Source organism: Crinia signifera, chromosome 4, assembly GCF_055691185.1.
Source record: "Crinia signifera chromosome 4, ASM5569118v1, whole genome shotgun sequence".
NCBI classification, from domain to species: Eukaryota; Metazoa; Chordata; class Amphibia; order Anura; family Myobatrachidae; genus Crinia; species Crinia signifera.
In genome coordinates, this window is record NC_139220.1 from 6746785 (window position 1) to 6762539 (window position 15755).

The 15755-nt window shown below is 45.5% G+C and overlaps 2 protein-coding genes across 5 annotated transcripts in view; one reads left to right on the forward strand and one right to left on the reverse strand.

Annotated features, from left to right (window-relative positions):
* The first annotated feature begins 1585 nt into the window (after positions 1 to 1585).
* On the forward strand, positions 1586 to 13433 carry LOC146073598 (E3 ubiquitin/ISG15 ligase TRIM25-like). 2 transcript variants are annotated; one of them, XM_083180876.1, is made up of 2 exons: positions 1586 to 1651; positions 9012 to 13433. In XM_083180876.1, exon 2 carries the CDS (start codon positions 9014 to 9016, stop codon positions 10661 to 10663), a length of 1650 nt encoding a protein of 549 aa, XP_083037002.1. In that variant the 5' UTR covers positions 1586 to 1651; positions 9012 to 9013; the 3' UTR covers positions 10664 to 13433. The 2 variants fall into 2 exon arrangements, with proteins under 2 accessions (XP_083037002.1, XP_083037003.1); XM_083180877.1 differs by having other exon boundaries at positions 1592 to 1647.
* The window catches only part of ADA2 (adenosine deaminase 2), a 41956-nt gene continuing 38784 nt past the window's right edge, over positions 12584 to 15755 (reverse strand). For all 3 annotated transcript variants that reach the window (XM_083180879.1, XM_083180880.1, XM_083180881.1), the window contains one exon: positions 12584 to 15435. In XM_083180879.1, the coding sequence (XP_083037005.1) occupies positions 15324 to 15435 (112 nt within the window). In that variant the 3' untranslated portion in view covers positions 12584 to 15323. The remainder of the gene's footprint in view (positions 15436 to 15755) is intronic.

Below are 15755 nucleotides of genomic sequence, written 5' to 3' on the forward strand. Positions count from 1 at the left end.
TACGGTCACTGAGTGCTTTATCACACCTGTCTGTGTTGTGTTAGTGCGCAGTCACGCCTGTCTGTGTTGTGTTAGTGCAGGTCACTGAGTGCGTTATCACAGTTGTAGTGTACGGTCACTGAATGCATTATCTTGGCTTTATGTGATGAGTTAGTGTGCGGTCGCTGAATGCATTATAACGCCTGTAAGTGCGGTGTTAGTGCAGGTCACTGAGTGCAGCGTTATCACGCCAATAGTGTACGGTCGCTGAGTGCATTATCATCCCTGTATGTGCTGCTTTCGTGCAGTGACTGAGAGCATTATCACGCCTGTATGTGCTGCGTTAGTGCAGTCACTGAGTGTGTTATCACACCTGTATGTGCTGCTTTAGTGCGTGGTCACTGAGTGTGTTATCGTGGTCACTGAGTGTGTTGTGATAGTGCAGTGTTAGCACAGTTGGGGAAACACCTTGTACCCAACCAGATAACCTCCTCTCCACCAGCCTGGAGAATATCCGATGCCAAGCAGCCATGGCAACTGTCCTAACCTAGGAATAAAGCAGCCTACAGGTTGCCTGGCACTACCAGATGCCAAACTGTGTTATACCTGGTACTATTCAATGCAAATTTGTACCATACCATATATAAACATGGCACTGCGCAGTAGCACGCCGCACACTGCCCTGTAGGTTGCAAATTTGCAAAGCACTGCAGAGATATTAATAACAACACTCTACAGAAATAATGAATTACCCCCCACACATCCTGGCACTATAGAACAGTTCTCTCTGGGTTATCCCCTGCTCGAAGTGTGGCACTGCCCAACACAGATCTATAGAAAACCCAAGACTGGTATTACACTATACAAGATGTCACTCTACATAAAGCCTGGCATTGTCCAATACAATTAATATACCCTATATGCAAGCTGGCACTGCCCAATACCTAGTGTACTGCACTGGGCATATAGCCTGGCACTGCCTCATGCCATATATATGATGCAGGACAGATAACCTGGCACTGCCTAATACCCAGTGTACTCTACTGGGCATATAGCCTGGCATTACCTAAAATGCCATATATATATTACTACGCTGGGCAGAAATCCAGCCAATGCCCAATAACAATACCCGATGTGCTATGCTGGGCAGATAGATAGACTGGCACAGCATAATCACTCCTGCTCTCTGCTAGACTGGCACTGCCAGCTCCAGCACTATTAGAGCTCACAGACCCGGCGTCCATCCGCCCCGGGCGGTTCAAGTTCTCACACAAAACAAACTCTTTTGGCTTCACTCACTCACGCCAACAAACTACAACTCCCAGCATGCACCTGTAGTTAATCTACCCCGAAATACGGGCTCAGCATGCTGGGATGTGTAGTCCAGGTTTCGCCTTAGTAACTCCTCCTCGCCGGTCAATAGAAAACATGTTCAAAATCAGCCGGACTCCATATATCTCCTCATTTTCCTAAAGGTTCTTACATTAACAGCGGCCATTTCTCTGAAGACCAACATTAAAATGCAACGGACGGGCTCCAAAAACATGGCGCCTGCGGAGGAGACAAAAACGTGCAGTGCACTTTGGTCTCTAAAAATTGTTCGAAATTGGCGGCAAAGTATCCGGGTGGTCACTGGTCACTTCCAGACGGCTGCTGGATGCGTGAGAGGTCGGTAAGTGGTTCCATGGTTTCCTCTGCGTGTTACATGGAGTTATACAGTCACTGCCAGAGCCGGGCTGCTGCCTTATCTGAAATTAAAGATACATGTATGTATATACAGCAGGGTTGCCTAACTGACCCTCTCCATGAGGGACACAGTGACACAATGCTCTGTTCCTGCACTTCCCTGGTAATGTATGATTGCCAGCACCTGTGGTGAGCTAGGTCATTGATAAGAAAGGTGTCACCACAGGTGCTGGCAATCATACATTACAAGGGAAGCCCAGGAGCAGAGCATTGTGTCCTCCTGGAGAGGGGCATGCTGGGAGGTATGGATAATGTATGATTGCCAGCACCTGTGGGGAGCTAGGTAACTGATAAGAAAGGTGTCACCACAGGTGCTGGTAATCATACATTACCAGGGAAGCCCAGGTACAGAGCATTGTGTCCTCCTGGAGAGGGGCATGCTGGGAGGTATGGATAATGTATGATTGCCAGCACCTGTGGGGAGCTAGGTAACTGATAAGAAAGGTGTCACCACAGGTGCTGGCAATCATACATTACCAGGGAAGCCCAGGAGCAGAGCATTGTGTCCTCCTGGAGAGGGGCATGCTGGGAGGTATGGATAATGTATGATTGCCAGCACCTGTGGGGAGCTAGGTAACTGATAAGAAAGGTATCACCACAGGTGCTGGCAATCATACATTACCAGGGAAGCCCAGGAACAGAGCATTGTGTCCTCCTGGAGAGGGGCATGCTGGGAGGTATGGATAATAATGTAGGATTGCCAGCACCTGTGGGGAGCTAGGTAACTGATAAGAAAGGTGTCACCACAGGTGCTGGCAATCATACATTACCAGGGAAGCCCAGGAACAGAGTATTGTGTCCTCCTGGAGACTGGCATGCTGGGAGGTATGGATAATGTAGGATTGCCAGCACCTGTGGGGAGCTAGGTAACTGATAAGAAAGGTGTCACCACAGGTGCTGGCAATCCTACATTACCAGGGAAGCCCAGGAACAGAGCATTGTGTCCTCCTGGAGAGGGGCATGCTGGGAGGTATGTATAATGTATGATTGCCAGCACCTGTGGGGAGCTAGGTAACTGATAAGAAAGGTGTCACCACAGGTGCTGGCAATCATACATTATCAGGGAAGGCCAGGAACAGAGCATTGTGTCCTCCTGGAGAGGGGCATGCTGGGAGGTATGGATAATGTAGGATTGCCAGCACCTGTGGGGAGCTAGGTAACTGATAAGAAAGGTGTCACCACAGGTGCTGGTGGCAATCATACATTACCAGGGAAGCCCAGGAGCAGAGCATTGTGTCCTCCTGGAGAGGGGCATGCTGGGAGGTATGGATAATGTAGGATTGCCAGCACCTGTGGGGAGCTAGGTAACTGATAAGAAAGCTGTCACCACAGGTGATGGCAATCATACATTACCAGGGAAGCCCAGGAACAGAGCATTGTGTCCTCCTGGAGAGGGGCATGCTGGGAGGTATGTATAATGTATGATTGCCAGCACCTGTGGGGAGCTAGGTAACTGATAAGAAAGGTGTCACCACAGGTGCTGGCAATCCTACATTACCAGGGAAGCCCAGGAACAGAGCATTGTGTCCTCCTGGAGAGGGGCATGCTGGGAGGTATGGATAATGTAGGATTACCAGCACCTGTGGTGAGCTAGGTCATTGATAAGAAAGGTGTCGGCACAGGTGATGGCAATCATACATTACCAGGGAAGCCCAGGAGCAGAGCATGTTCTCCCTCATGGAGAGGGTCAGGTAGGCAACCCTGATATTCAGTGGTGTTTCTATACTGGGTGCAGTACGCAAGGGTCCAGGAGGCCTGCACACAGTTTTTTCAGCACTTACCTCCCCGGGGGTCGCATCCCATGCAGCTGTGCTATACTGCATAGGACACAGACTGGCATTTTGCACAAGTGCAATAAGAACAACACTGGGAAAAGGTTGTGCCATTTTCCTGGAGCCCTACACAATAGTCCGTTTGCTCCTAGTGCTCACAGTCAGTCTTCTGTCTGCATGACTGAGAGGAGGGCCCCTCCCCTCTCCAATACGACCGTGTGTATATATTATGAATGATGCAGCACTCCCTTATCTTTTTGGTAGTGCTCCTGGTGCCCCCCGGTGACATAAAGACACTGTAGGTAGTAGCTGGACGAAGCGGCACTCTGTAGTGTTGTTGCAGTAGAACAGTGGTGGCCAACCTGTGGCTCTTGAGCCTCATGCGGCTCTTTCTCTTGTAAAGTGCGGCTCCTGCTGCCCACCGTCTGTCCCAGTCCCCCCTGCTGCCGGTTCCCTGAATCCCTTCTCCTTCTGAGGGGAGGAGAGCGCGCATCACGCATCTCTCCTACCCCTTACTATGCATCCTTGTGACTGGGCCGTCCCCCAATCAGAGCTCGTGGGCCAGCAGCAAATCAGGAGCTGGCCAGTGAGCTTTGATTGGTGGGCGGCCCAGTCACAGGGAAGTGAGGGGGAAGGAGACGCGCGGTGTGCTGTGCTCTCCTCCCATCGGTGACATGACAGGAGGACTGCAGGGGGACACCAGACTGTCCTCTCCCCGCCTGGCAGCAGCAGCAACAATGGTGAGTGCTGCTGCTGGGAAATTTGCACTGTGGGGGCATAGCAGTTTGTGGCACTGTGGGGGCATAGCAGTTTGTGGCACTGTGGGGGCATAGCAGTTTGTGGCACTGTGGGGGCATAGCAGTTTGTGGCACTGTGGGGGCATAGCAGTTTGTGGCACTGTGGGGGCATAGCAGCTTTTTGGCACTGTGGGGGCATACCCGGCACTGTGGGGGGCATATGTGTATCTGGCACTATTGGGGGCATATGTATATATGGCACTGCACTATTGGAGGCATATTTGTATCACACCCACCCAAGGGGTCAAAATAGACTACCCCTGCAGTAGAACAACTTTATTCAAAGTGTCATGGCTTCTACTGCAACAAGTCTTTAGAGTGCCGCTTCATCCAGCTTATATCCCCAGCACTCTGTTGCCCCTGGTGCCCTCCAAATATGGTACTGTTACCACTGCATATACTTGTTGCTGGTGGCACTCGGGACCCAAGAGACAGTTTAACTTAGGTGAACTAAATGTTTCACCTAAGTTAAACTGTCTCTTTGGTCCCTGACTGCTGCCAGCAACAAGGAGGATATGCAGGGGTAACAGTACCATAGCTGGAAGGCACCCAGGCAAGACACCCCTACCTGGGGCAACAGAGTGCTGGGGACAAGACACAATAAATGTGTTGATATATCGCCGGTAAACACTGGACAATGGTACAGCTATATAGATATATCAACTTGAATGGGCAATATATTGGGCAGCGTGTATGCAGCATTACAAGCAGAGAGTCTAACTCAGGGCTGTATGCCACGCTGATATTTGCGTTGATCAGCGATTATTTTCCCCTGCTTTTGCGCAAACACTTCCGAAGACCTACGGTGCACGCGTTACACAGTGCGTATTCTGCTGCAACTGGGACAGAAGGCATCAGGAATGTGGTGGGACAGTGAGTTCCTGCGAAGTAGCTTGTAGTAGGGATGAGATATCAAGAAAACATCAGTTAAATTGTATGTTTTTTAACATTGGTTACAAAACATTGTTTTTCAATAAACCGGCTACCTAAGCATATAATACACTAATATACTTCTGAAATGATATACAAGGTGTGTCTATCAAATTCCAGGACTGGGGCTAATACGACGGAATGAATAATAAAAAACAAACATACGTTTAATAGTCCTCAAAATAATCACCTCCGGCACTCACGCACTTTTGTGCACGGCGGTACAAATTATGGAAACACGCTTCGTAGTCCTCTGAAGATATGCTTCGAAGTTGAGCGGTTACGTTTTTCTTTCTGTCCTCTACGTCCTGAAATCCATGCCCTTTCAGAGCAGTCTTAAGTTTTCGGAACAAGTAAAAGTCAGGTGACAAATCAGGAGAATATGGAGGAGGATTAACCTCTACGATGTCATGTTTTGCCAAAAAGCACTTCACATTGAGAGCACAGTGGGGCCTCGCGTTGTCGTGCAGTAGTAGCCAGCTGCCTTTTATCCATATGCAATTTTCAGTAACTCGTAGGTTTCACTCTGTGTTTTCCCAATTTTGAAACAAAACTTGATATTCACTCTATGCTCCATCACCGATCGTGACAATCGCTCTAATGAACCACCTGCGTTTACCTACTCCAAACCGGGAATTTGTTCCACCTTCCTGCCTCACTGGTTACGCTATCACATACGCATGATGATGTGTTCCTGCACATTTTCATTCATTAACTACACGTACAGTCCTGGAATTTAATACACACCTTGTATAATCTTTCTATTAAAGGGCCCTACACACTGATTGATTTTGCCCAGCATGTATGGACAGCGATGATCGCTGGGTTGAAAATCGCTCAGTGCATAAGTTTTAATGGGCAGACTAGATGGTTCTTATCTGCCATCAAATTCTATCTCAAATTCTATGTTTTCTTTCCAGTGATTTTCACCACTGTGAATATTCCATAGCAGGCCACTATGGAATGCCATTCACTCTGCTGGCAAAACCAGCAGGCTAATAGCAGATGCCGTCGGTGATGTGGGGAGCGCGCATTAGCACTCATCGCCCGGCCCTACACACTGGGCAGCTTTTCAGCTGAATCTTGTTGGTTTACAGACACATTGGATATATGATGCATGTAAATTTGTTACTGAAGGGAAAAAAAACATGAAGCATTAACTAGCAAACATCTCCCTGCGGCTCCCACACTGCTATTTTTTTTATATTTTTAACTTCATTTATAACAGCAAAAGGCTAATAACTTAAGCTAAACATATATTATAAAGAGGAAAAAAAAGTATTGAAAGCTGCACACGGTGACACACAAAAGAAAAAAATTTGAAAAAATGTCGGAAGAAACATTGGATCCTTAACATTGTAGGATTACATTTTTAAACATTTTAACCAAATATCCGATGTTACAGATGAAACCTCAAATGATTCCCATCCCTAGCTTGTAGTGCAGTCAAATTGGGATGTTCAAAAAAAGGTATAGAAAAGTCCCAAGGCGCAGTCACGGAGTCCCTGCTGCCACAATATTGATGGAGATTCACTGCAGTTTTTTCTCCTTTGGTCAATTTTGGAAAGAAATAATATTGAAGGCGCTTGACTCCGATGATAATGGATTCAATGGGGGAAAAAATATACAGAACAAATTGTCAGTGGATTCTTGTTCAGAACCGTAATTTTGTCAATCCGTAAGACAAGTGATAAAGATGCGTACTTTTTACTCACAATTGGAGTGGTATGTGTACTCCTATCTGGGTTTCTTTATTACAGGACATATGATTGGAGTTTGTCCCTGTCAAGGTGTCCCTCGTTGTGAGTATCATGCAAATTCAATGGAAAAAAGAAGAACCGTGAGTGAATGGTCGCTATTACAAATCGGATGGAGGATAGCGGGAACCAATATTGCGTACCCGACTTACTCAGAAACATATATTCACGTGTGCATAAAGGTTTCTTTTATATGGGATCACCAAAGTTTGTGAGGATCTGCCAATAATATGTATGCGTACCGTACTTACGGTGCATAACACGGTGGTACTCCTATCTGGGTTTCTTTTTAAAACGATCCCCTCTATGTATTCTTAGCAGCAGGCTTTTGATCTCAAGCAGTGCATGCAAACAAAGGATGGAGACCGTCTTAATGTAGAATAGTGCTTTTATTGCTAAAAAGCCAATTTGAGCACAGTTGAAAAGAATAAAATAAAATACCTGAAAGATGTCCTTATGGCAATAAGGACATAAAGAATGATGGGGCTCAGTCACTCTGCTTTCCAACGCGTTTCGACAGACTCAGCTGTCTTTTTCAAGGCTACAGAGTGACTGACGCTGTGCCTGGTTTTATACTGTACTAGGTGAATAGCTTGATGACGCACTTCCGGTATGGACATAGTGCGTGAATTTAGTAATTCAACATAAGTTATGCTTAGCTTTTTAGGTTGATTAGCGTAGCGCTAATACAAGGAATCCACCAAGTTTATTTGTGGTCCCTTTAGCAGAGCGCTAAGAGCTGAGTCTGTCGAAACGCGTTGGCAAGCAGAGTGACTGAGCCCCATCATTCTTTATGTCCTTATTGCCATAAGGACATCTTTCAGGTATTTTATTTTATTCTTTTCAACTGTGCTCAAATTGGCTTTTTAGCAATAAAAGCACTATTCTACATTAAGACGGTCTCCATCCTTTGTTTGCATGCACTGCTTGAGATCAAAAGCCTGCTGCTAAGAATACATAGAGGGGATCGTTTTAAAAAGAAACCCAGATAGGAGTACCACCGTGTTATGCACCGTAAGTACGGTACGCATACATATTATTGGCAGATCCTCACAAACTTTGGTGATCCCATATAAAAGAAACCTTTATGCACACGTGAATATATGTTTCTGAGTAAGTCGGGTACGCAATATTGGTTCCCGCTATCCTCCATCCGATTTGTAATAGCGACCATTCACTCACGGTTCTTCTTTTTTCCATTGAATTTGCATGATACTCACAACGAGGGACACCTTGACAGGGACAAACTCCAATCATATGTCCTGTCATAAAGAAACCCAGATAGGAGTACACATACCACTCCAATTGTGAGTAAAAAGTACGCATCTTTATCACTTGTCTTACGGATTGACAAAATTACGGTTCTGAACAAGAATCCACTGACAATTTGTTCTGTATATTTTTTCCCCCATTGAATCCATTATCATCGGAGTCAAGCGCCTTCAATATTATTTCTTTCCAAAATTGGGATGTTCAGTGAGTGTGTTATTGTAGTGTCTGGGATGTGTCCAATCTATTGGTAATACAGCGTGTACGAACGCTGAGATTTGGCGTCTCAACGTCGTTGACTGCACGGATCTATACCGGACTCCTTAGCAGCTTTTGCAAAATGTCATAGTGGAGTGAGCGCCAATAGCTGCTTCTTTGTGCGGCTTTGCATACATTTGTGTAACAGAAGCAGAGGGCAATCTGCGCCCCTAGGAGGCAATTTAATTACTCTAGGTGCGAATTCTGTTGTTGAACTCAATTTTACATCAAACATACTTCACGGATTTTCATTTAATCCCATAGAGGGCTTCACAAGATTCTGTAAATGGCTAATATATGCCGACTTAACCTAGTTGACTCCATAGTGTTTTATAAAACAATGCACCTCTTTCTGCATGATGTCCCTTTATGTATTAACTGCGTCCTAGAGATTTACTGAGTCTATGAATATAACCAAGATAACAACTTAACCTTGTCCTGTGAGGTACATATATAATGCACCAACTGATTTCAGACATTTTCATTTCTCCCTCCTGCTGCAGCGATGGCGTCTGCTGAACTGAGACAGGAGCTGGACTGTTCCATCTGCCTGAGCATTTATACAGATCCTGTAACCCTGAGATGTGGCCACAACTTCTGCCGGCCCTGTATTATTCGTGTGCTGGATACACAGGAGGGGGCTGGAGTTTATACCTGTCCTCAGTGCAGAGCAGTGTGTCGGGAGCGTCCTGCACTGATACGGAGCATAACGCTGTGTAACATAGTGGGGAGGTTCCTGTCTGCTCGGCCAGATCAGGAGGAGACCGGGATCTGCTGCACTTACTGTGTGGACTCTCCTGTACCCGCTGCTAAGTCCTGTCTGCATTGTGAGGCTTCTCTGTGTGATAAACACCTGAGAGTACACAGCAAGTCAGCAGAACACGTCTTATGTGACCCCACCACTGCCCTGGGGAACAGGAAATGCTCCGTCCATAAGAAGGTCCTGGAGTATTACTGCACTGAGGATGCTGCCTGTATCTGTGTGTCCTGCTGCCTGATTGGGGAGCACCGAGGACATCAGATGGAATCTCTGGATGAGGCCTCAGAGAAGAAGAAGGAGAAACTGAGGAATGTTCTGCAGAAACTGACCACAAAGAGAGCGGAGACTGAGAACAGAGTCCAGAGACTGCAGGAGCGCAGGAGAGAGGATCAGGGAAAAGCAGCGGGTGTAACAGAGACAGTCACTGCCCTGTTTAGAGACATCAGGAGACAGCTTTTAGACCTGGAGAAGAGAGTCCTGAGTGAGATCTCCAGGCAGGAACAGCGCGTTTCACTCTCAGTCTCTGATCTGATCCAGCAGCTGGAAATTAAGAAGGACGAGCTGTCCGGGAAGATCCATCACATTGAGGAACTGTGTAACCTGTCTGATCCAGTGACTATCATACAGGAACCAGACACAGGGGACTTGTGTGATAGTAGAGACAGAAAGAGACGCTATACACAGGTCCATGATGAAGGAGATCTGGATGTGGGTCTTATCTCAGGGACATTACACACGTTATCTGATATAATAACCGGTATAAATAAAGGGATCTATGTGCCGGAAGCTACAAATGTATTACAGGATGTAACCACAGCTGGTAATACAGAGTCTGATATACTAACAGGTATAAATACACTGTTCTATGTGCAGGAAGCTACAGAAATTATAATACTGGATGCAACCACAGCTGCTAATAATATACATATATCCCGTGACGGGAAAACTGCATCATGGTCACCAAAGCAGAAATATCCAGTAACACCAGAGAGATTTCAGTGTCGGCAGGTAATAAGCACCAGGGGATTCTCCTTTGGGGCACATTACTGGGAGGTGGATGTCAGTAAATCAGGGCTCTGGAGGGTGGGGATGTGTTATCCCAGTATAGTCAGGAATGGACACCATTCATACATTGGATATAATAACAAGTCTTGGTGCCTTTGTAGAGGGTATGGTAATCGGTACTCAGTATTACATGACAGGACAGAGATCCGGGTAGCTGACAATATCCCCTGTGCCAGAGTGAGGATATACCTGGATTATGAAGCAGGACTTTTGTCCTTTTATTCTCTGTGTGACCCCATCAGACACTTACACACCTACACTGCTAACTTCACCGAGCCCCTCCATGCTGCATTATGGGTAATTGGAGGTTGTCTAACTATATCTGGGTGAGTCTGGAGATTTCCATCAGAAATCTGCCCACAGGCTGGTGACATCACAGTGAGGGGACTCTGGTGTGGCAGCATCAAACCTCTGAACAGCTTCATGGTCGCTCAGAATGGCCTTCAGAACTAAGACACCAGAGTCTTTCCAACCACGTGCGGGATCGCAGTTGCAGGTATTTTATTACATTATACTCTATTTCAGATGCAATATTTACTCTCTTCCAGAGAATTTTATACGTTTCTGTAGCATTCTTCCCACAGAATTTCGATATAACCTTGATATGTTCACAATATGCTTAATAAAGCAAATCACAGAGGGGGTATAACCTCCCTCACAGCCACTTCAGTTCTCCTTGGTGCAGGGAGAAGGCATATCCGCAATCCCACCCGCAGACAGATTGCCAATTCATATTCGGTGGACTTACCACTATTCACACCAGCATTGGGCAGACCACACGGACCCAAGTGGACGATGCATATACCCTATTAAGGGTGGTAGCTATCTCTGTATCCATATTCTCTTTATTATACAGGGGTATTATAGGAACGGACCCTCCGGCACATCAAATTATCTTTGTGGGTGTCGTTGTTATTTTTTATATATATATATATATATATATATATTGTATTTTTATTAACTTTTTATTATGTTTTATTAAGTTTTGTGTAGATCCATTCTCTAATTTTTTTATCTTCAACTTGGTCTGCGCTGCTGTTCCTCCTTTTTCTTTTCTGCCAGGGATAACCTGCTCGTTGCCAATGGGTTACATGCTCTGCCAGGGGTTAACCTGCTCGTTGCTAAGGGGTAAATGGTAGCCTCTTCCTGCACGCCAGACCGAGCGGTCATCATTCCCCTGTATAAGAGCAGGTCGTTGCTGCTATTTTTTTAAATCTCGCGCCAGATCGTGACCCATTCAGAGCTCAGTCCGACAGACTATAAGAAGCCAAGATACCACTGCCGATCCTGATTGGCTCCCAAACCGCAAACTCCAATTGGCTCTTAATATTTCCATAACCCCACACCCATAATTAGCTGTTTCCTGTATATCATGGAGATCTCTCCGCTAATGATCGATAAATAATGGGTCATATTTTTATAATCGCTAAGCTCCTTATATCTCATCATGTTCATTCATCCTTTATACTAGGTACAGAGGTTATCGCAACCAATGTTCAGTTTCATTATGTATTTGAAATGTCTGGACCCCCTTATACGACCCTTCGACTCCCTTTTATTCGTTTCCCTGGAGTGAGTCTTGCACATAAGGTGCCCGTTCTTTTCTCCGCCGACTTAGTGAGGGGTTCGATCTCCCTAGATTTTATTTTGACAGTTGAAGTTTTCCTACAATGAAGTGTTATTCTTTGTATATTTCATAATTATGTACCTATCCCGTCCCCATGTTACTTATATTCAATAAAAATGTAATGGTCATTTTTTGATCCGCTTTAATGACCTCCAAATCTGGAAAACAGCCCAGCACCAAACAGACTGAATTTTTATAAATAAGCCTATGCAATTATATACAGTAGAAGTATTTGATAATCGGTGAACAAATAGGACCTCCAAGCCATTTCATTTAGACCAAACTTCCTATTTATGCGTAGTCATTGAGTGTGTTATCATGCCTGTCTGTGTTGTGCACTGTCTTACACCACTACATCTTTGGACGCAGCCCTTGGATCGTAGATGCGGCAGAAGGTGTCCTCTTCCTACAGCCACCTGCCACAACATTTGCATTGTGCTTCACGCCCATCACGCCCATGTGGTAACATGCTAATACAATATCTTCTAGGATAAGATCCAGGCACACAAGCCGCACACCGTTATCTTCGCACAGACCTATCCAAGCACACTCACTTACACGTAGTGTTTATTGGAACCACACAGTGCAAACCACGTTCCATACAAGTAAACGCAACACTAAGAGAAAGGAAAAAATGCCTTTAATAAGGTCTATCCTAACATAATTATAATACACAATTTATCTTAATATATGTATAAACTCCTATAAATAAAGTCTGTCTAATCAGTGATCGCTGTCATGTCACTTATTGCTGGGAAACTGCAGTATTACGAGAAACACTGCACCCCAAGGTATAGGTCAGTGGTTCTCAAGCTCGTTGCTCAAGGAACCCCAACAGTGCATGTTTTCCAGTTCACCTGGCAGGTGCACAGATGCATTCATTATTCACTGATACATTTTAAAAGATCCACAGGTGGAGCTAATTATTTAACCTGTGATTCTGGGTGGAGACCTGGAAAATGTGCGCTGTTTGGAGTCCTTGAGGACTGAGGTTGAGAACTACTGGCATAGGATATCAGAAGACGCCTCGGGCTTGTGTGATGACTGTAAGCAGCTCCCCTGTGACTACTTATAGTCCCGGTATCCCCATCTCGTGTCATGTGCTACACAACTAGACCTGTGCTATTACTGCTCATTCTCTACACAGACCTCTGTTATGTTATTACATAGAAATAGATTTGTAACACTTTTTTTTTTTTGTCTCTGCCTCAGGATAAATTTTAATAAAAACTTCTCTACACTATTTGGTATATATCGGGGGATGGAATAGGCTGTATATGTCAAACCATTACAGGATCCTATAGACACTCATGCCGTCCATGTGGATGCATAGTTCTGTGTCATGGGCGCATTGGGACATCAAAGAAGATGCAGGTGAGCAGCGCAATTATGCGCATATAGTCATGTGGAGGCCTCTACATGCGTCCAGCGCAAAACTGCAAACACGCTTCAATTAAATGAAAAAAAAAACAACACTTTGGTTTCTTATTTAGAAATGTTTGTAAGCTCATCGTCCGCAGGCCAAACAGACATTTCGGGTAAGTGCTGCAAATAGAAGAAATGTCAATTATGTGCTGTGAGCTGGAGGCTCTCACAACAGTCCCCGCGCCTTCCTCCCCTGCACAATCTTCCTGGTGCTCACACCTTCCTCCCCTGTGCTATCTTCCCAGCACTCGCACCTTCCTTCCCTGCGCCATCCTCCCGACACTCGCACCTTCCATCCTTGCATTATTCTCCCGACACTCGTACCTTCCATCCTTGCGTTATTCTCCCGGCACCCGATAAAGGCCCTCAGCACTCGCACCAGCTTCACAGCACCTGCACCAACAGCAGGCCCCCACAACAGCAGTACTTGCACCAGCTCTCGCATCAAGCACTGCACCTTCCTTCTAGACCCTCATACTGGAACCTCAGCACTCGCATAAGTCTCCCAAGTGATGCACCAGGATCCCAGCACTCGCACCATGCTACAGGCCCTCCACACTCACACCTGCAAGATCTTCCTAGCCCCACAGCGCCTGTACCATCCTCCCGGCACTTGCACCAGTAATTGTACCCGTTCCAGCTTTCCAACACCCTCACCAGTTACTGCACCAGTACTCACAAGAGCAAACCCAGCATTCGCACCAGTTGGCCCAGTATCTGAACCAGTACTCATAAGAGAGACCCAAGCACTTGCACCAGCCTTCCAGGACCTGCACCATCACTGCAGATTCTGCACCAGCACCCACACCAGGAGCCATTTGGATAATGCACTTGCACTGTATGGAAATATGTATCTTAAGGGAAAAACAATAGATGGACGTCGAACTCTAAGGACCCCAAAAGGTGCTATTTTGTTACCATATAAACTCAATACTATATACAGATGTATTCATCAGTGACCTGTCCCGTGTCTGTCATGCACACGACCCAGTTTAGTGAGAGAGACCGAGCCATCGAGGAGAACCCTGCAGCATGGGCCCAGCACAGAGTCACATCCGTCTTACCAGTGCTAATATGTGTCCCAAGCTGGCATGACTATCATATGGAGAGGGGCGAGCAAGATAGATTTACCAGTATAATACCGCAGACTGGGCCTGATTCTCATTTGGAAGTGAAGCCCCAAAAAATAAAAGTTAAAAGGCTAATAACTGTGTACCTGGGTAAACCTTGCTGCACTGCAGGTGGGGCAGATGTAACGTGCAGAGAAAGTTACATTTGGGTGAGGTGAAATCTAAACTGCAGTGCACAAATAAAGCAGACCATATTTACCCTGCGCAGAAAAAAAAAAAGCTATCTGCACGTGTTACATCTGCCCCATCTGTAGTGCAGCATGGTTTTGCCCATTAGAGAGAGATTTTGCTTCCTAACTGAATAGTATAGAAAATATAGAATAGATTTGTCATACAGATCACCCAGCATTATGCTTCTTGCTGTTATTTGGCAGTATTCATTAATAATATCCAGTAAACTGAGGTAGTTCCTTAATTATTATTGCCATGATTTTAAGTCTATTAATTAAACCTTCAGACATTGGTCCATTACTGAGATCATATAATAAAGTGAAAAATGGTGAATGAAATTGCAATATTTATATTCCACACCCAGGTACACAATGGCTTTCCCAATCTCTAGTGCCCCCCCCCTCCCCCCCCCCCCCCCTCTTACTGCTTTCATGGCCTCTATGTTTCTCCTGGCATCCGGTCTTCATTCGCTCTACTCATTCTCGCTTCCCCATTCACTCACATTCACTCTCTGCGACTCTTATTCACTATTGTGCGTAAAGTTTTTTTCCCCCTCCTAGAAATTAACTTTCCACACTCCAGAAGATTCACATGATGCCGATTAACGGGTTTTGTGTCAAATGTGCGTCCTCATCCTCTATTCTTTCTCCACCCAAGTACCCTTGGCCAAATCTTCAATGAATTTGTCCCATTTCTTCTGCCAAATATCCGTGACTCTCTCCTTCCCCTCAGGAGTCAAAGAACTGTAACTGAACGGAGGAAACATGATATAGTCATACAATATGTAAAACAGAATACATGATATTGTCATACAAAATGTAATACAAGGTAATAGCGTATACCAGCTGTGCAAAAGCACTATGGGAATATAGGGATTAATGATTTTTGTCATATAACAGTAATGACAATAAGAGTAACCCAAGAAACTTGAGGATCTGGATAGGTTGACCATACATTCTGCACAAATCAGAGAGGCTAAGCAATCGCTCAGTCACCGCGGGGCTGTGTAACATGATGGAAGTTGTAGTCAGTAAATACTGGAGGACATGCAAAAAAAATCTGTAGGTTG

What these genes read in the sequence shown, in the direction of transcription:
- LOC146073598 (XM_083180876.1), top strand. Translation starts at nt 9,014, where the DNA reads ATGGCGTCTGCTGAACTGAGACAGGAGCTGGACTGTTCCATCTGCCTG.